Here is a 20,148-nt window from a genome sequence, read left to right on the forward strand (position 1 = left end):
AAATACACTTTGGACATCCTTCGAGATTCTGGCCTTCTCGGAGCCAAGCCGAGTTTATTTCCTATGGAACAACATTTAAAATTATTACCTACAGACGGTACACCTTTAGACGATCCCACTTCATTCCGACGTCTCATTGGTCGACTTCTCTACGTCACTGTAACAAGACCCGATATCGCTTTTTCGGTGAATTATTTAAGTCAATTTATGCAGCATCCCCGTTCTACACATATGGATGCCGCGACTCGAGTGCTCAGATATTTGAAGGGGACTCTCGATCATGGGATCCTCCTTTCCTCTTCTAGCTCTTTGACACTTTCGGGTTTTGCCGACTCTGATTGGGCCAGCTGCCCCATTACACGTCGTTCCACCACCGGCTACTTCACAATGCTTGGTGCGAGTCCGTTGTCTTGGAAATCCAAGAAACAACCGACTGTCTCCCGATCATCTGCTGAGGCAGAATATCGTGCTCTTGCCTTCCTTACAGCCGAGCTCCAATGGTTAAAATACCTTTTTCAGGACCTTCGGATTTCCATTCCAGAACCTTTTCAGGTTTCCTGTGACAATAAGGCGGCTATGCATATCGCTGCTAATCCAGTTTTTCACGAACGAACAAAGCACATTGAACTCGATTGCCACTTTGTCCGTGAGAAACTTGAAAGTGGTCTTATCCAGCTATCTCATGTTCGCTCTGCAGATCAGGTCGCTGATATTTTCACAAAGCCTCTTGGTTCTGACCAATTCCAACGGTTAACTTCCAAGTTAGGCTTGACTCAGATTTCTTCCCCAGCTCCAACTTGCGGGGGGGTAATGAAGTAATATTCCTATATCAAACACAAAGGATATCTCCTTCCCAATTCATATTTCCCATGCTTAGTCATAACTCAAAACTTACTGCAACCACTAAGGCGCCAAACGTCGTATGACAGGAAAAGAAAGAATCCGATGCTCTCTATACGCCAGTATGTTTCAAACTACAGTATATACTAAAAGTTATTACAAGTAAAATGCCCCTTTTGTTCTTTGAATGCTACATCAATTAGAGGTCCTGTAAAAAATCTCTCTAGAATACCCAACTCAAAGAGAAAGGTCTAAGTATTCAAGCTAACTACCTCTAGGTAAGTTCAGCGGTTTCTGATCTCTATATAGTCTGTAGGTGACGTCTGTACTTCGGCATTAACTAGATAAACAATGTGCAAAACTAAAATTAAGCCGTATTAGTGCTCCGTTGACTCATTGTAAATGTAAGTATGACTAACTAAACTGTCTCTATGCTTCCTGAAAGACGCTACATAATATCCCAAGAATTTTATGCCAAGGAAAGACATGACGAATACATATAAGTGGAAGTGAGAGATGAGCATATAATTCAGTCGACAAGCATCACGGTCACTAAATATACAAGTTAATGCAACCTTACTTAATGCTTAAAATTGTCATGTCGGGAGATCCGCAACGAAATACAAGCTAGCTCCAATTGTGTAACCCATAGAAGGAACATGAGTTGAATGCAAAGGATCCAGCTCTCTACCGTAATCCGTTAATAGTCTATCTTCAAAAACATCATCGTGACTCTTCACAACTCAGAAGATTTCAACCTCATCTTTTCTTATGTCCTTCCAAAAGTACTGTAACCGACTAACATACTTTGTTTTCCGATATAAACTGTAAACAGAGAAAAAAGACACATGGCAATGCATTTATACTCTAACACAAAATTTGGTGTTATAAATTGATTAAAATTAGAACAATTGTAGGTGATCAATTGGTCGTCTGTGGGCTACGGGGTTTGAGTCTATTAGAGACAAAAAACAAAAAAAAAACAGGAGAGGTAATGACCATTTTAGAATGCTGGACAATTTAGGGGTCAAATATTAAAGACAGCTTCACATTTAAGGGGCAAATTCTAATTAATGACCATTCCATTTCTGGACGACGGGAGGAGTTTTCAGTTTTCTCTCTCATCACCATCTTCACTCTCACATCCATTCTCAGACTCTCTCTCTCTCTCTCTCTCTCTCTCTCTCTCTCTCTCTCTCTCTCTATCTACTTTTTCGATTCTGTTGGGAGTAGAAAGACACTCGAGAAGTACATCTGAAATTTGAGGTAAAAGCTTTTCTAAGATTCCCAGTTTTTCCTAGGTCTTCTTCCAAGTGCTAGTTTTCTAGGGTTTCTTCAAAACCTAATTGGGTACTGTTACAATTTGTATATAAAAACAGGTCGATTGAGTCTCTCAAGTTTTAGGGCAATTGGCAGATTAGTTAGGTAGTTTTGTGTTGAATCTTTTCCTTGAGACGTTACTGAACTAGTATTATTGATTAGAGGTTTGCCTTAAAGCACTATATCGAGATAAAGGAATTAGTCAATGGTGTGATTCTAAATTCAATTAGTTTTGGTTTAGAAGAGAATCGAACAATTGATTATGTTAAAAATACTGATTTTTTGCTCCGTTCACTATGTGCCATATTGATCCTGATTTCATTTTCTGATGCAGCAGCTGAGGTAGTGAATAGCTTGGCAAAATGATTTCGTTCGAGATGAATGACAGAAAAAGTATGTGATTATACTCATCCTACATGTTATTCCAATTAAAATGATGCAATTTTACTTGACATGAAATTACTAATAGAACACCCCATATCATGTATCATACTCAAAATCATCATTTTTAATTCATAATACTTCAGTGAACTGTTGGTCAATTCGTTAAGTTCCTCTTAAATGAAGATCAAAATCAGTCACCCAGAGCTCAAATCCATAGGATGTATCATAACTAATGGCCATTCGGGGAATTATAGTTAAACCTATATTCTTATTTTACTTTCGTACTTGTATAAGTTGATAACTTGATATATGCCGATAAGTAGGGGTGAGCAAAAACCGAACCAATCGGCTGAACCAAACCAAGTTGAACCGTACTGATCAGTTTTTGGGCCGAACCGATCATTGTTCGACTCGGTTCGGCCGGAAAACCGAGCAACTTAGCCTGTTGTTTAGCTAACTAGCCTTACCAGATTGCACTGCCTATAATTATTCCTGGAACAAACTCTTTTTTCCCTATTTCTTATGGTTGAATACTCGTTTGATGTTTCCATGTGCTTTGCTTTTCTAAAATCTGTGATTGGTTAGTCTTGGTTTCCAAATCTAATGAAACCCTATCTTTTCTCCTTGTGTTCTTTTGTTAAGTTTCCTTTTTAAGATATTTGTTTCCCAACCTAACCTTCTAGTCTCTGATCTCCTCACTTCATTTTTTTTATTCGAACAGAGATTGGACTAGGATTGACAGGGTTTGGAATATTTTTCTCATTCCTGGGAGTTATGTTTCTCTTCGACAAGGGACTTCTTGCCATGGGAAACGTAAGTAACTTGATAAGCCACATCTAATTCATTTACTAACCACTGTTCAACCTAATCTGATTTAAATTGATGATTTGCATAACCAGATCCTCTTTTTATCGGGGGTGATGTTGACCATTGGATTGAAATCCACGATGCAATTCTTCATGAAACGTCAAAACTACAAGGTTTAGTTATTATAGAAACCTTACCTATAACTTGCTTTCTGATTATCTTGTAATGCCTTCTTAGACCATGCAAATGATTGGCAGGGTACTATCTCTTTTGGTATTGGTTTCTTTTTTGTCCTCATTGGATGGCCTATCATGGGCATGATCTTGGAGGCATATGGTTTCATCGTTCTTTTCAGGTTTGTAGTTAATTTTTCCAGACTCTTCTCCATAATCCTTCGTGTATCACATTGGTATATGCTGACACGAGATTTTTTGCGCAGTGGATTTTGGCCTACCTTGGCAGTATTTCTACAAAGAATACCCTTTTTCGGGTGGGTCTTCCGACAACCTTTTGTCACATCGGTAAGGATATCTGGAAGTTGATAATATCTTTAGCTAGATGAGGTTTTTTTCCCCTAAAGTTCATCTTAAACTTTACATGTGAAACTTTAGCAGCATGCTTCTAGTATTAGTTTCACAGGATATTCGCCCTTCTTTCCTATGTAGTAGTTATCTTGTTTTAACTTGCCCAGAAAATGTATTGTGAGAATATGTTGGAAGACGGAAATTTTAGGCGGCAACCTTTGTCAAGTACATATAGTTGGGGTGATTGCAGCTAATACATACGAACCAAAGTTTGCCTAAACTTGACAAAGTTATCTTGCTATAGCCTCACTGCCTTCCCTTTACGGCCTACCCATTTTATGTTGTTTTCTGTTTGATATTTTCTTGTTGCTTTTCCGAACGAACTTCCAAAACACCTTCTCTTATGCATGTGTTTTGTTTGTAGTTCATGGATAGGTACAGAAGCAAAAGAGTTCCTGTCTAAGGTCACTGCTAAATCAACACCAAGAGAAAGAACCTACCTTTTGAGAAGCCCATGTAATATACTTTTCCGTCTGGGGCACAGTGTTGTGATATTTTGCTGACGTTACGGATGAAAACATTTGAACAATTATGACCTTTTTCTTTGTATAATGTTGTTTCGTTCCTTGTTTCTCTCCAAATTTTGTCGATGTAGTGTCTTATAATTGAAACTTGCATGCACTAACTTGCACAGTACTGTTGGAATTGCCTGATAGTGGATCTACCTATTGTTTTTTAATTGGAGAGTTGCTATCGAAATGTACAAGAAAAACAGGAGAAAAGAAGAGATCGTTAGAAAGAATAGGGAAATTATCTCTTTCCTTCTTTTTAACTTAGCTCTGTCCAAGATCCATTACACTTCATTTGGTCCCATAGTCACTTGTGGGTAAGGATTGCTTTAGATTTTCTTCAACTTCCTAATATTTTTTAAGGAACCTCTGCTTCGACCTAATGTTTAATTCCGATTTTTTAGCCAACAGTTATTCTGGATGAAAATGTTCACAACATAAAGCAGAAACGGGAGTGCTACATGTACAAAGTCCTTGACAAAATCCTTGACTTAATGACTCATTTTCACTAAAAGACAAAAGTTGATCAAAGTTTTTCAAAGTTTGACTTTGATCGGGACCGTTCAATTAGCATTTTGTCAAGAATCTTCGACACGAAGATTCTTTGTACATTTAGCATTTTTACCATAAAGAGAATGTAGTAGGAAAGAGTGTTTCACTTGCCAAATGATCATCGCTCAGAAAAGGGATCTGAGTTTTTGCCTGTAGGTTTTCACATATACAACATACCAAATTAAGTATAACAAAATCATCAGAAGCAAACCAAGTCGATAACCAACAAAACACATTCTGCAGCTGCAAGTTACACTCCCGTATTCTATTGACAGTCTTCATCATCATTGGAACCTGACAGTCTTCTCAGTGAATGCAGCGGTAGGTGACGTGAGTTCCAGTGAGGTCTCCATCATAAGTGACTTTCACTATCTGTCCCTTTTGAAGCCCATAATAACGTACGAATGCATCACTTAACAACATCCGAGGAAGCTGCAACCAAACCCAAAATATTCATTAGCTTCAAATTGGAGAAGAAGAGATATCATACTTGGTATAAAAAAATTCTACTACCACGACTAGGAAAAACAGGTTTCACTCTTCGCATAGACCTTATATAGAAAACTCCCTTTTTATACTCGGTTACGATCATAACCAGATAAAAAATATATAGAAAGACAGAAATACATATCCCCTAATGAGCTAGTATGAGCTAATAGAACAAAGAAATAGCTCGAACCTTGCCCATCTCTTTCCCGTGTAGAGGTCCCGGAAGGCAATATTTTACGCATATCTAAAATTCACTGCTAACTTAACTGGCCCATAGTGTGTCAACTGTTGTGTTCGTGCACAAGTTTCGTCCGTGATCTATAACAAAGCTAGGTAACCGCTAGACAGACAAACACTGTGATTAAACTACAACCATCAATTTCTATATAAAGGCTCATATTCTGTAACGGTATCCTTTTTAAGCAACATCGACCATGGCCTCACCAACTGAACATGCGAGTAATATCAAATATCAACACTAGCAGGTGAGTCTCGGCCTATATATGCATTTTTAGCGACCAGGGTCCAAGATCGACCAAAGAATCTGCTGGAGTAATTAAGGTTGGCAGATCAAACTAACACAAGTTCAGAAAAATTAATTGTCAAACTAACAGGGAGAGCACAATTGTGGCCCAACCAATAGCATAGCATCAACTTGCGACAACGCAAGGAAACAATTATATGAACATTAGCAAACAAAAGATCCAGAGTTGGTTAAAACCTGTTTGTCTTCCAAATTATACTTGCTCAACAGTTTCCTTTTCTCATCCTGAGTCAGAATTTCATGTTTTGGCATCAAAACATGCTTCGTGATGTTCACCAACAATTCATTGATCTGCGGACAACAAGCCATAGAACATTAAAATCACGAAATGGAACACTCTTTATTAGCACTATATATGTAGAAAATTCTTTTCGAGTTTTGAAGGAATAACACACATTCATTGTTACCCACAAAGGTCAAGTATATGAACGTCCAACGTGACTTAATTAAACAGACATAAACTATCAATCCTCCAAAAAGCCAATTATCTTATGATGTGTTATGACGAAGATCTAAAAAACCAGAAAAGCAACATTGGAAGTAAACAAATATACAGATAACAAGGGATTTATGTGGTTCAGTCTTAAAACCTACTCCTCAACAAACGAGATTACAGAGATTTCTCACGGATTTCGGTATACGTAACTCACTAAAACTCTACAATAAGATACACCCCTTACATTGACAACCGCCATTTATAAGACTAGTGCAAACATAACATAAACGGGTCGGGCCAAAGACAATTTCTAGGGTTGCTCTTCCAGTTAGCAGTTGGCCCATATTCAAGGAACTTTTATAACCGGCATGCTGAAGTTATTCATGTAAGTAGCGTACACATCATTAGATAAATCTTGAAAACGGCAGCTTTTTTTCTTGGAAAGGTAAGATGTATCTGTGTCTTGAACCACAGACCTCGAGGGTGGAAACCAACTTGGTAACCACTTTACCCAAGTTAAATAGAACTGAGAGCAAAGATGAATAATCAAGTTTATCCAAAGAGCATGATAAATTAGTTGGGAATCCCAAAGTAGGGAACAATTGTGTGGTAAATAGATTACAATCGTGCATTTGTAAAACCAGTTCCATTGAGTCCGAAAGTGAAACCTGATGCAAGAATAAAAAAAAACTAACACATAAAGGAGGTGTTACAGAAAAAGAAAACAAAAGGCTCATTTATGTGAAACAACTGAGAGCAGGATTCAGCTCTCATGGAATGTCAGTAACAGAACGTTGCTTTTATAACATTCCAATATAAGAGATGATTCAATACAAAATCTGCAGGGTGGAGTAATACCATGTAGCAGAAGAGCAATAAAAGCACTAAAATGATGAATAATATGCTGCACAAGGATATACACTAAAAAACCTACTTGAACAGCAACTCATTATTATTAATTAAGTTTTCCTTCGAACTCAACCAACTGAACTCGAAAAATAGGAAGATGCAGATCTTGTGGTTAACATAGAAATTGTGCAGCAGCTACCATCCGGTGTGCCACACGATCCACGTAATAAACGCAGAATTACCTAATGGATGTTAAAATAGGTCTAGCAACCATAGGATTGTAGTCAATTAGAACATGAGTACTACGCAGAAATAATACTCGTTAACTTTTCAAACGTACCCAGCAGCTGTGAAATAATTCCATAATCTACACCAAGACAACACGAAACATGCTAAACCTTAGTAACTGTCAAGAAACTTACTTGGAAAATTTCAATGGTAACATTAAAAAGTCCAAGTGCTTCTTGAGCTTGGGATGTAATAGTGCTTTGCAGGACCAATATTAGCCGGTTCAGGCCGCTGTCATTAGCAATCTTACCAAGAATTCCACGCATAACACCTAGTTTGACCTTTTCAGTTCCACAAAATATTACTAAAATCTGCAATTTACCATATGAAGTGAGTTAGAGAATATGTGTCTATGACATTACAGATCTTCTCTAGTAAATCGGATAAATTTATTTCAAGTTTTGGTTTACCATGTAGCGATGCTCGAAACCATGAATGCTATACCTAGAAACGTTTGATTTGATTCACTAAAAAATATTCAAGATATTATATCGTTTGACGGGTCCACAACTTGGTGGTTTTCACAAATTGTAATAAAGGACACAGTTTTAATGCGTAAAATATGGAAAACTGATAACTCGAAAAAATTGAGCAACTAAGGATTTCCATTCCAAGAGATGTGCTTATGGTTATTGAATTGTTCCGCAAAATCATTCATGAGGCTGAGACATTCTATTTGCAGGTAAAACTCAGTGACTTATTATTATCAAAGTTAGAGTTAAGAGGGCTCGACTTCAGTCAATGCAAGCCAAAAATTGTATATACAGATCAAGTGTATAAACAAACTCCAAAACCCTAAACCCATAAGAAATCATTCTGAAATAAACTAAAACTGTCAAATTTTCACTTATTTAGATAAACCCTAAACTAAAAACTAAAGAGAATAACAAAGAAATCAGTAAAACCCTAAACCCTAATTTGAGTAACCATGCACTAACTTGAAGAGGAAAGACAAATAAGAGTAAAAAAATAAACCTTTTTGGAGGGATTAGAAAGGAGAGGAAGAGAGATTCGAAGACGATCCACATCTGGGGTTTGGCCATAGATGGCACGGAATTCATGAAGAGATAGATCTAGGTCAGGATCAGGAACTTCATAACCTCTATCTTTCAGCATTTCCAGAATAGTTCGACGAGCGAGGTAGTACCTATGACTCTCTACACTCCCAGTGTCCACCCAACTACTCATGCAGCTAGGCATCAGAGCTAATGTTGCTCCACCAGCACCGCTACCACTTCCTCCAGCTTCCATTTTTTCCGGTAACTCTCTCTCTCTCTCTCTCTCTAGAAATTCTGAAATTCTCACTGTTTTGTGAGAGGAAACGGTGGAAAGAAAGAAACTCCTGTATAAATTTTTTTCTCGAGAAGAAAACTTTTCGCCTTTTATAGGGAGAAGACGTTTATTTTGTAAAGAAAGGTATTGACTTCATTTGACCACCCCAAAGGGTAGAGAGAAATAATTCAGTCACCGAGGGCAACTCCAATGTGGGGCTCGGGCTCCCAATTTCGGGAGCCCTTGAATTTTGGGAGTCCCGGGGCTTTTCTCGATTCCAACGTCGGGCTCCCAACCGAGGCTCCCAAATCAAAATAATATACGTGTGTGAAGTACGTGTGCGAAATTTTGATTTTAAATTTCGACTATAAATTATTAGATTTCGGTTATGAATTAGAATGTGATATTATTCCATCGAGATAAAAACAAAAAGATAAACACAAAAAAAATAAACAATTAGAAGAAAAATAATTTAAAAGAAATACTCAAAATAATAACAAAAAAAAAAAAAATCAATTTAAAAAAAAAATAAAACAAAGTGGGGTGGATTCCCTTTTTAGGGAATCCACCCCAAATGTGACCGTTGGGAACACCCCAACGGTCACATTAGGGGCTGGGAGCCCCCCAGCCCAGGCTCCCATTTGGGAGCCCGGACTGAGGGGCTCCCAGCCCCACCGGGAGTCCCGCCCCGAGGCTCCCGGGTTGGAGTAATGGGGCTGGGGGGCTGGGGCTCCCAAATTTGAATGGGAGCCCCAGCCCCTATACATTGGAGTTGCTCTAAGCAGTTCGCAAATCAACAACTACTAGTTGTGGAGGGGTGAAGGTTAACCTAATTGTGATGAACCTAGTGGTCAGAGTGGTGGTTATTCTGCTGCCGTTGGAGTTATTGCGACGATGGTGATACCCGCCATGATGATGCTAAAAGTGTTGGCATCGAGCTTTGGTGTAGCAATGAGTGGTAGGGGAGCAATGTTGGGCTCGTGGCGGTAGTGCGGTGTTGGTGAATGATAGCGTTTCGTAACGATGACAGTACTGATGGTTCCTTGTGGTGAGCTCGGTCGCAAGGTTAATCAGGTAACTGGTGCTACAGTAATTTGTGTTAGTTGAGTAAATGACAGTAGTAGTGGGTACGACGATGCTGCTAAGGAGAGAATTAGGCAACACAAATGAATTTTGTTTGAGTACCTCCTTAACTTAGTCACCAAGTAAAATACTAAAGTTTCTACTTCGTGTCACAAGAGCACATGATAGATTATTAAGAAGCAAAAGCTCCTAATTTCCAATATTTAACCAATTTAGGTATTCGGATATGTGATAAGAGCGGGATAGAAAAATTGGTGAACCAAAATTTTCGAAAGACCACTTCATTAAAATCTTCGAAAAACCACTTCTCGTTTGTACTCTTCAACTTAATTGTTCTTGTCATAAAGATTTAAATTTAGGTAGTTGGCAGTCAAAATAAAGGTTTAAACTTAAATGAGTTTCAATTAGTATCAGCCTGATGTCGGATTAGTCGCTTCCTACAGTCTGTCTTCTTACTAATGTTGGAAGAGAAATACGTCGGGTTTCAAATTTTAGTAAAATTAAGGGCTATTAGAAAGATTAACATAAAATTAAGGGGTTCTTTATCATTTTAATATTCTAACTTTGCCCATTGAAAGTCCAAGTTTCTAGTTACTTTGCTCTCAATAATTGCTTTGAGCTCTAACTACTTTTTTTGTTTGTTCAACAAAAAAAAACAGCATTGGCCCTCTTTGCCATCTCAAAAGTTCCCATTTCATGCAAGCTACCCGATATCGCAAATAAGCCAGTTTACATAGCATCTAATCCAACTGAATATTACACAGATTAGTATAAACTGTTTGCAGTAAGATTTCCCAGACGAAAAAGAAATTTACTGTATGTTTTTTGAAAATTTTCAGTAAAATAAACAATGAGTTTAAACTCCGTTGTTCTTTTAAGACTGCGTTCTACTTTTTAACTCGTACTACTGCAACAGATCTGAAGTTGGTTTTCTAGTGCTTGCTTCTCAGGGTGTTACAAAAAAAAAAGGAACGGTCACTTCTCTGCTCTCAGCTACGACTTCCATATTCAGGTGTCTGTATTTCTCATCTTCATCTCCCAAAGCAAAACACAAGGGGTGGATCTGATATGATGTGTTAACCTGAACAGAGAAAATACACATGGTGAGTTGAATAACAAGAAAAAGAACTGACTAAAAATTTGTTGTATAATAGAAAGAACATCTCTGGAAGGTTAGTCGAACCTCACAAGTAAGGCTATTGACAGATCATAAGAATAGACGTCTCATATAGATGAGAGAAAGAAAGTGGTATTTTGTCTAGCAATGTTGTCGTTTAATAGGATAGCTTATAACTTTTTGATGAGTCTAGTGCAATTTAAACCTTGCCGTCCATTGCAAAGTGAGAGAAAAATGTAGTACATAAATTGCAAACAGATAACAACTTACTCAAGAAATGCCAAAATTTGCAAAAGTAAATTCAACTTTCAGAAGGTGTTCTTTGCAACACAAGATCATCGGCAGAATAGTAATCAGCAATAAGACGATACATATATGACGGGTTATGTCCACCCCTGTGAAGGAAGTAAAAGAATGGTTAGTACATGGTTTTCCCAAAACAGAAATCTCAACCATATTAGGAAAAATATACGGGTATACTTCTTTTCTCGTGTCGTGTAATCTCGTGGAACAACGGAAGTAAGAGCCATACAATATACATAACTTCATCACTAAGTATTAAGAATGGGATAGTGAGCTTACGTGTCAGTGATAAAAAGACTAACAAGTTTTGGTGGCACGTAATCAAACGAAGGATTGACAACATGAAGAAGAGGAGCACCAGTGCCACTTCCAAAGTCCATGCAATCCGAAAATTCCCCAAAATCCAGCAACTCAGATGGTGATCTCAGATCATTCAGTAATACTTCTGGATTATGAGGATACAACGGGCACAACTGTCGAACAACAAATATCAGAAGAAAAATGTAAAAAGCAGAGAAGTTTGCAGATAATCCAAGTCTACAGAAATACAGGATACCTTTTATAAAAATCTTTTAAAAAGGTTACAAAAATGTGGTTAAGCCCCTTAGGGCTAATCTTCCTTCTCAACTTGTGAAGAAACGTAACAGTAAAATTTCTAAGCTCCAACATTCACTTTTAACACAAGTCAACTTTCTAGGCTATTCAGGCTTTAGAAGATATTGACGCGTCGTGACTCTCGTGAGTCGTTACACATTTTTATATAACCTATCTCACATGTCTTATAATTATATACAATAAATAATGAATAACAAATACATAGATACACAAGTTTGCTCATGCAACATAGCCTAAAAACACATTAATGTTTCTTTCACGAGTTGAAAGATAAGCGGGGAAAACAAAAGATGATGAACTACCACAATAGCATAAAAGCAAACTACTTATAGAACAGAAATCAGAATCAGGCTAAGAAGGATGGTCAGTTCCAGCAAAAGAGATTATTTTATCATCCTTCCCAAATTTATAGGGATCCTACCAGGAGATATTATGATTGGTTTACCTTGTGACTTCCAGCAACTACAACAAATGGGACAGCATGCCTTTGGGCAGCAAGTGCCACCATATTTAACCCCACAGGTGCTATAACACCGCCATTAGCCATAATTGCATGAGCTCCAACAATTACCTTTAAGAAAACATATTCGAGCTTGAATAAATATAGGCGAGGAAGCAATAAACAAGAGAAGATATCAAAGAATCGTCACATACCATGTTCACTCGAGAAATCATGGCAAAAACTGCGGAATCAGTAATAACTGTGGTTTGCAGACCTCTCGCAACCAACTCTTTTGCAAGCACATGACCCTGATACCTATTTAATGTCACTGTAAAGTGATTACCTGAAGTCTTGAACTATATAAAAGGATAGAAAGCAGAACATCCATAGTCTAACAACATAAAAAAAAAAAAAAAAAAGTCACTGTAACCAAAACCTTGGAGCACCCTCTGCAACAAATACACGGAATGAGCGCTTTTTCTCCTTTGCAGCACAAAGGAACTCCATCACAGTTCTTGAACGGCCCAAAGTCAATATTACTTCACTGGGAAACAGATTAAATAGTCAGACAATTCAATATAAAGTCCAACAAGTCTAAGTCTCATACTGTCATACAATATAATTAACTCGGGTTACTTCCAGATGCGTTGATACATATGACACATTCCTCAATACAGGTGCCACATTCATGGAGGACGACGCATTATTTCAGCATGGATTGGCTCGGGCTACCTCCGATCCCAATCTGATGAAAGAGTTACTCGGGTGGATCAGCCGATCCCATCTACTTAAACACAACTTGAAACTCTCATTCAACCTAGAAACTTTTACACTAATCACATACATTCATGCTTGTCCTCTTTATTCAGAAAAAATACGTACTTCTGATGAATATGTTCGACTGCTTGTTCAGCAATCTGTTCATGGCAAGTGTCAATGTCTTCCAGAAGTTCATTAATAGCCTCGATGACATTATGCTTCAGCTTCCATCTCCTTGAGTTCTTATCAGCCGCTGGAAAGGATAAGATATAACTTAACTTCGGTCTTTATATGTGAAAAATCCTTAACAAAACAAGTGCATGAATCCTACACATATATCACACCATATTTTACAGTCAGATAAGACTCGTTTTGAATTACCATGACCTGTTTGCATTTGTCATTAGTTTATGCTAAAAGATCCTGATGATGCATCACCAGCTCCACTAAAAGGCTTCAGAATTATGAATAAGCAGACTATAGAAGAACTTTCAGAATAGAGATCAGAACAGAACATATGAGCACATGAGCTAATTTGTAGAAGTTTACAATGGGTTGCATATTCCAAATTTCAGTAGTCTGTATAATTCAGACATTATTGACATAGAAACACCCGACAAGCATATAACTATATATGCCTAAAGAGTGAATATGGTAAGAATGGATAGCATTTTTGGAAATTGTATAGGATGAATTAAAGAATACACATGAATATACCTATATATAGTGCCTTTTTAGAGAAGATAGGTTTCTATTTAAAACATAACGCCATCAAAAAGTCATAAATGATTAACCGCATTCTACATATAAGAGATTGCTTCGAATAACTGGATCCAAAATGGTACTTCTCCCAAAAGGAAGAACCAAAGCACAGAAGAAATACTCACATTTGGTTTTTCCTTCAGAATCACCCCAGGAGGAAGGAGTACGAGGAGCAGCTGCCGAATCATGTAAATTCTCAAGAAGAGTATGCAAAGAAGGTGCACGCAATGTGCTTCTAGCAGACGCAGCAACTGCTGCAGCAGACAGTGTCGTCCGGTCCATTCTTTCAAAACCATCTTCTTCGTCACTACCGGGAGACAAAGTCAGCCCTCCAATAGCAGTTGTTGCTAGAGAAAGGTCCTCCTCTCTAATGATATGCAATATGCGCCTCACAATGTTGCCAACAGCGAGCTCTGGAACCCCACACGTGCAGCATTTTTAGAAAACAGGTACTATATTGTCACACAGTGTTTAGTTTGTGGTATCCAACTCAAAGCCATTTGTAATGAGTGTAGAGGACCTATACATTATATTCTTGGTCACCAGATCACCTCTCTACCGTGTGGGACTATTCTCACACGCCCTCTCACGTGTGATGTTGTTTGAGCCTAATGCGTGTTTTTTTGTTTTCGGGTGGCGTGGAGAACGATGGTTTTTAAACCTATAGCTTATGAGAGCGTTCTTTGAGCCTATTCTCACACGACCTCTCACTATGGCATTCTTTGAACTTAACACATGTTTTGTTGTTTCGGGTGGCGTGGAGCATGTGTGGCTTTAAAACCTATCATGTATGGGGCTGGCTCTGATACCATGTTAAGTTTGTGGTCAACCAACTCAAAAGTCAAAAGAAATTGGTGAGAAGTGGAGAGGATCTACACATTATATTTTTGGTTTCTTGATCGCCCTTCTCCCATGTGAAACATTCTTACACGCCCCCTCGCCTGTGGCGTTTTTCGTACTGTAACGCGTGTTTTTTTGGGTGACATAGAACACGTTTGGCACTTTGGCTTTTAACCTATCATGTGTGGGCCTTACTCTGATATCATGATAAATTTGTTGCAAAAGAAACAAACAAGAAAGCATACCTACGGGATTTGCAGAGATTAGCTTCTCTCCTATAACCTTCACTGCCTCAATGAGATGGCCAGCTTCATTTGTGTACGGGACTCGCTGCTGAGATATCACTGAACGGAGAAGCTCAGCTGTTTGTCGAGCTGTTGCATGAGAACCCTCAACCTTACTGTCATCAAGCAGATTCAATTTCCAAAATTGATTATTCAGTAACCACAAAACTTATCATTAGAAACCATTAAAATCCCAGAATTGTCAAGAAATAAGACAGGAAAATGAAATTACCGTCTTTTAAGCTTCAAAACAAACTCATTGACAAGGGATTGGGTATCTGGCATGATTGCTATCAGTCTCCACCTAAATTGAAACTCGTAGCTGAGCTCGATAAACCAATGATTTAGATAATCTAATAATAGAAACTAGAACACTACTTACAGTATACCCTAAATTCAGATGACAATAAGGTGGCGGCCTTTCCTACAAATATCAATCAGAATAGGGTTTAAACAAAAGCACAAACCCTAAAATTAAAGCATCAAATTGGAAATGTGCATTAGCCATATATGAACTAGAAATTGTTCGAGAAAAGTTCCATCATGAACGATGAAAAGTTGAAAATACTTAAGAGTGGCGTACCTGATGAGCGCTCAATTTGTGAAAGGGGTAACGGATTACGTGAGATCGTCTGGAAGAGAAATCAAAACCCTAGAAGTGAAGAAGAAGAAAGAGGGAAAGGTGAATTCGTTTCAGACTGAAGTTCTAGGGGTTGGAGGTGAGTTGCAGTTACCGCGCTTGGTGCTGATTTATCCGAGTCTTTTACACGTAACTTTTGTCTCACACAAATATCACCCGACTTGGTCAATTTGCAATGACTAAATCAAGTGTTACTCTTTCCCCTCAACAAAACAAAAATCAAGTGTTACTGGTTGCACCGAAAAAAAAAAGTCTTTCTTTCGTGCTTAATCGCTATATCTTGGAAGAGTCTTAATTTTATCTCATTTAGTTGATTTACACAAGTCAGAATGTTTGTTCTTTTTCAGTTCTTTTGCCAATCGAACTCCTTCATCTTTTCGTTCTTCATATATTTTCTTCCGAGTTTCAATTTTCATTGCACAGTTTCTGTCTCTAACTCGTTTTTCCGGTCTCTCCCTTTCGCTAGTATAAGGGTTTTTGGTTTTTATATGCCACTCTTATGGCCCAATTTCTCTTTTTTTTTTTTGTTGAAACTTGAAAGGATCCAATTTCTCTTCTTCACATATTGTTCTTTTCTTTCAAGTTTTTGATTTTAAGGTTAAAAGCTCTGATAACTATGTCCAGGGTTATAAATATGTGATTTATATGGATTGTATGGACTGATTTTAGCTATTCCAATTGGGGTAGCCTAAATATTGGCTTGTGAGGGCCTGGCCCTATCCAATTACCACCAATAATGATTCAATTATTTGATTTGGTTTTCAATGAAATATACTAATTTGGAATTATGCCAATAGGCCTCAAAATTGTTCATAAATTTCATCAAGTGAAGTATCATCTTTTTTTTTGTTGAAAAAGTGAAGTATCATTTGTTTGAAGGAAAAAAATTTCAATACTTAAACCCTGTTAAAAGTAGAACAAGAACAAATTTATAGCAAGGGAAAAGGATAGGCAGCGGTCAAAATTTATTTGATAATACAGAAGAAACCAAAGATTAAACCCATTGTCGGAGTTTGTACTGAGCCAAAACCTTACAGATCAAAACTTCGATAAAGAACCACGTAAATAAAGTTGAACAAATGGGCAATTATTTGGAACATTACTCGCATCTTGCTTTGTATGCATCCCATCCTTGAAGACGATACTCCCGGGCAACCTCAGCAGGGTTTGCAGCCTTGATAATCCCACGACCAACGATTATCATGTCACTACCCCTATCATAGATAACCTGTAAGAGGGAGAAACTCGTGTCATGTTATTTAATCAAATCATCCAATATAGACCCTCTTAAGTTAATACAAAAATAATTCCATCCAACAATCTATATTTGCTGATTTGCCTTATAACAAGTACTTTCACCAAGGAAAGTAAATGCTATTTAGGATCTTGTTTCTCAATCTAAGCATATCGATAGAAATCAAAAAAGGAGGAGACAAAAAACTCACAGATCGAGGAGTATTATATTGCTGTCCAAGTGCGTCCCCTCCGCTAACCATTTGAACTCCAGGAGTAGCATGAATCAATGCTGGATTTCCAGGCCCACCTTTCCATGAAGCCGGATTGACTGAGATGAAGCCGATAACAAAATCTGGATGATCTTCAGCAATTTTTGCAGCAGCAGCGGTGTAGTCCCCTGTGGCAAGGTTACCAGCTGAGCTCATTTCCGCAAGCAGTAGCAGTCCCCTACCACGGGGCAAGCCCTGGATTAAGAACGACAAGAAAAATTATCATGGGTAAGCTAGATAAGTGAATTAATGACGCTTATAACAATTTTTGAGAAGCCTACTTTCAATTTAAGACCATCAACAATGCCAGGGCCTGAGATAATGTGGGCATTAACTATATCTGCCCATTCCAGTATGCGAAAGATGCCTCTGTAAACAGAAGAGGAAACATCATGAACATGAGACTGAGGTAGAAAAAGTAAACTAAGCGAACAGAATTCATGCTAGCAAGTAATAGAAAGCTAAATATAAAATCTCACCCTTCATACTGCATAGTTACTGTATTTCCAATGTCAGCAAACTTGCGATCTTCGAAAATCAGGAAATTATGCTTTTCTGCAATCTTTAGTACAAACAAGCTCGTTACTTCATTATCTACTCTAGCTCATAATAGTAAATCAAATACAACTTAGGCGATTCTACATGAAGCACACATTATATAACAATTCCAGAATCAAGAAACATGGATATAATATATATATATATATAGCTGCTGCAAGTGGATGCACGCGGGCATCCAAAAGGTTTATTAAGAAGTATATTATTCTGAGAATCGTTCATTTCTCAGACTAGCATGACAGTATCACTTAGGGGTACCAATTCTGAGAGGGCCAACAATTCCAAAACCATAAATGGACATCCGAAAAAGAGGTATCGATACTGATTTAACTTTGAACATATACATGACATGTCTATAAGTACACATGTTCGATTTTGTATATAACATAATTAATTGATAAACTTCCCCATTAAATTTGAAAATACCAATCTTAAGTTCTAACTCGCACACAAAAAAATGGTATCTGCCTGAGCTAGTTTCAAGCAAAGAAGATTGTGCGTATCTTTCTTCTCTAGCTAAGTATGCAAACGAAAGGCATACCGACCTACCTTACAAAATGGAGTTGCAGTTTCAAAGGGAAAGAGAAACTGTTAAGTTCACAAGATTGTAAACGTACCGAGCGGAGCTTGGAACCAAAATCTGGCGTAAAATCAGGGAATATATCCACATGGGTTTTCAATAAGCAAATCTCTGGCCCAACCTGTATGACAAAAACAACATTATATATAGGGTACTCATTTCATACCTCTAAAAACAACAACACACATTTCACTGAACATTTAGAATCCAACTAGTTTATGTGAACTCAAAGAAATCAAACCCTTGTTAATGATCTTAATGTGCACATATATATATATATATATATATATATATATATATATATATATATATATAGAAATTAAGGTGAGATAAAGGAGAGACCTTTTCAGCAATAGCAAGCAACTCAGCAGCAGTAGAAACATCAGCAGCCAAACATAAATTACTCTCTTTGGAAGCCATTACTTCAAAAAGCTTCTTCCCAGTTGGATTTTTCGCCATTTTCGCTCTCTCTAAATACGAAACCCTAACTTTCTTTGGTGCAACTGACACCATTGAAGGAACACCCACCTTCTTATTCTCTTCCAAAAACTTCCTAACTTGTTTCTCTGTCTCTTCTGAAACTTTTCCATGTTTCCTCAAAATCTCAACCATTTCAGTAAGTTTAATCATTGAATGCAAAATAATCCCATTATCAGCAAGATTCTCTCTTCCTCCTTGTTCTCTATCAATCAATACAACAGCATCAGTTACCTTCAATCCAACAGATTTAAGCGGCGCTGCTGTTTCTAACACAGAAGTACCACTTGTAACAAGATCTTCAATGATCAAACAAGATTGGTTAACCCTAAAAGCTCCTTCAATGGCTTTTGAAGTACCATAATCTTTGATTTCTTTACGACGCATAACCATGGGTATGTTTTTAGAGAGAGAAACACATGTAGCGATTGGTAAAGCTGTGTATGGAACACCACAGACGAGTTCAAAAGTGGTGGTGGAGGAGAGAGAAGATATGAGAAGGTCGGATATTTGGGAAAGGAGAGATGGGTAGGAGACGATGAGACGAAGGTCTATGTAGATTGGAGAATAGATACCTGATTTAAGCTTAAAGTTTCCAAATTTCACTGCTTCAATATCGTGAAGTTGTAGAACTAGAGACTCCATTGATGATGATTATGAAGCTTTCTCACTCTATCTTCTTCGCTTTCAGGGGCGTCTCAGGGAGAATGAAAGAGTAGCGTTGATAAAGGGGAGGAGCGGGGGAGGTCCCTCTCGATGGCCTATCGTGTGGGCACAGATCTGCCTCGAGCACTGGAAGTATCTCTAGGAAATGAATTTTTGTAGTGCTAAATGGGGACTTCTTTTTCTCTTATACCAGTAATACACCCACCAAAAACCTAGACTGATTTCGTAGAGAGAACAGAAGCAACAGGCTATATTTTTTGCCATTTCATGCACAAAATCGGTTCCTCTCTTGAGTTGGATTTGAATTTCATTGGTCCTATCATTTTTAGAGGGATTGGGCAAAAGGCCCAATCCTTGACCCGAAAAATGATGCAGGTCCACTGCAGGATAAAAACAAAAGGCAGGTCCAATGGTCAGGAGGTGAGGTAAAATTACGATTTTAGTCTTTAGGTTTTACGAAATTACAAGAAATACCCTTTGCACAAATCCCGTGCAAATCACGTTATTTCTCTCTCTACTGCACATTCACTTTTTTTCTCTCTCTCTAACTTTTCCCTCTCTCTCCCTAATTTCTCTCTCATAAACTAAGACTTTCTTTAACTAATTTATCTTTCCAGATTTATCTCTCCAGATTTATCTTTCC

The 20,148-nt window shown here is 37.8% G+C and overlaps 4 protein-coding genes across 8 annotated transcripts; 1 reads left to right on the top strand and 3 right to left on the bottom strand.

Moving 5' to 3' along the window:
- Positions 1-1,824: 1,824 nt before the first annotated feature.
- Positions 1,825-4,677, top strand: LOC147545525 (vesicle transport protein GOT1-like). 2 transcript variants are annotated; one of them, XM_086636203.1, is made up of 7 exons: positions 1,825-2,106; positions 2,495-2,553; positions 3,266-3,357; positions 3,444-3,524; positions 3,609-3,706; positions 3,791-3,872; positions 4,300-4,677. In XM_086636203.1, exons 2-7 carry the CDS (start codon positions 2,523-2,525, stop codon positions 4,336-4,338), a joined length of 423 nt encoding a protein of 140 aa, XP_086492329.1. In that variant the 5' UTR covers positions 1,825-2,106; positions 2,495-2,522; the 3' UTR covers positions 4,339-4,677. The 2 variants fall into 2 exon arrangements, with proteins under 2 accessions (XP_086492329.1, XP_086492330.1); XM_086636204.1 differs by having other exon boundaries at positions 1,917-2,106; positions 2,498-2,553.
- A 405-nt stretch (positions 4,678-5,082) lies between these two features.
- NRPE5 (Eukaryotic rpb5 RNA polymerase subunit family protein) lies at positions 5,083-9,095 on the bottom strand. The gene is made up of 4 exons (XM_086636205.1): positions 8,578-9,095; positions 7,737-7,913; positions 6,207-6,320; positions 5,083-5,428 (listed from the first exon to the last, which is right to left on the bottom strand). The coding sequence occupies exons 1-4, from the start codon at positions 8,851-8,853 to the stop codon at positions 5,303-5,305; spliced, it is 693 nt and encodes a 230-aa protein (XP_086492331.1). The 5' UTR covers positions 8,854-9,095; the 3' UTR covers positions 5,083-5,302.
- A 1,572-nt stretch (positions 9,096-10,667) lies between these two features.
- Positions 10,668-16,038, bottom strand: LOC147545527 (uncharacterized). 4 transcript variants are annotated; one of them, XM_086635079.1, is made up of 12 exons: positions 15,663-16,038; positions 15,462-15,503; positions 15,312-15,383; positions 15,041-15,195; positions 14,081-14,368; positions 13,317-13,446; positions 12,871-12,978; positions 12,647-12,749; positions 12,438-12,563; positions 11,657-11,850; positions 11,345-11,469; positions 10,668-11,038 (listed from the first exon to the last, which is right to left on the bottom strand). In XM_086635079.1, the coding sequence occupies exons 3-11, from the start codon at positions 15,362-15,364 to the stop codon at positions 11,376-11,378; spliced, it is 1,251 nt and encodes a 416-aa protein (XP_086491205.1). In that variant the 5' UTR covers positions 15,365-15,383; positions 15,462-15,503; positions 15,663-16,038; the 3' UTR covers positions 10,668-11,038; positions 11,345-11,375. The 4 variants fall into 4 exon arrangements, with proteins under 4 accessions (XP_086491205.1, XP_086491208.1, XP_086491207.1 ...); XM_086635082.1 differs by having other exon boundaries at positions 15,469-15,503; positions 15,663-15,864; XM_086635081.1 differs by lacking the exon at positions 15,462-15,503 and having other exon boundaries at positions 15,312-15,401; positions 15,663-15,950.
- A 631-nt stretch (positions 16,039-16,669) lies between these two features.
- Positions 16,670-19,817, bottom strand: LOC147545528 (uridine 5'-monophosphate synthase-like). Its single transcript, XM_086634764.1, has 6 exons — positions 18,705-19,817; positions 18,400-18,483; positions 17,704-17,786; positions 17,506-17,593; positions 17,165-17,419; positions 16,670-16,947 (listed from the first exon to the last, which is right to left on the bottom strand). Exons 1-6 carry the CDS (start codon positions 19,482-19,484, stop codon positions 16,819-16,821), a joined length of 1,419 nt encoding a protein of 472 aa, XP_086490890.1. The 5' UTR covers positions 19,485-19,817; the 3' UTR covers positions 16,670-16,818.
- Between the last annotated feature and the right edge of the window lie 331 nt (positions 19,818-20,148).

The sequence above is a fragment of the Eschscholzia californica genome, unplaced genomic scaffold (assembly GCF_041429995.1).
Source record: "Eschscholzia californica isolate CP2 unplaced genomic scaffold, dmEscCali1.0.p SCAF_4, whole genome shotgun sequence".
In the NCBI taxonomy this organism is placed as follows: domain Eukaryota; kingdom Viridiplantae; phylum Streptophyta; class Magnoliopsida; order Ranunculales; family Papaveraceae; genus Eschscholzia; species Eschscholzia californica.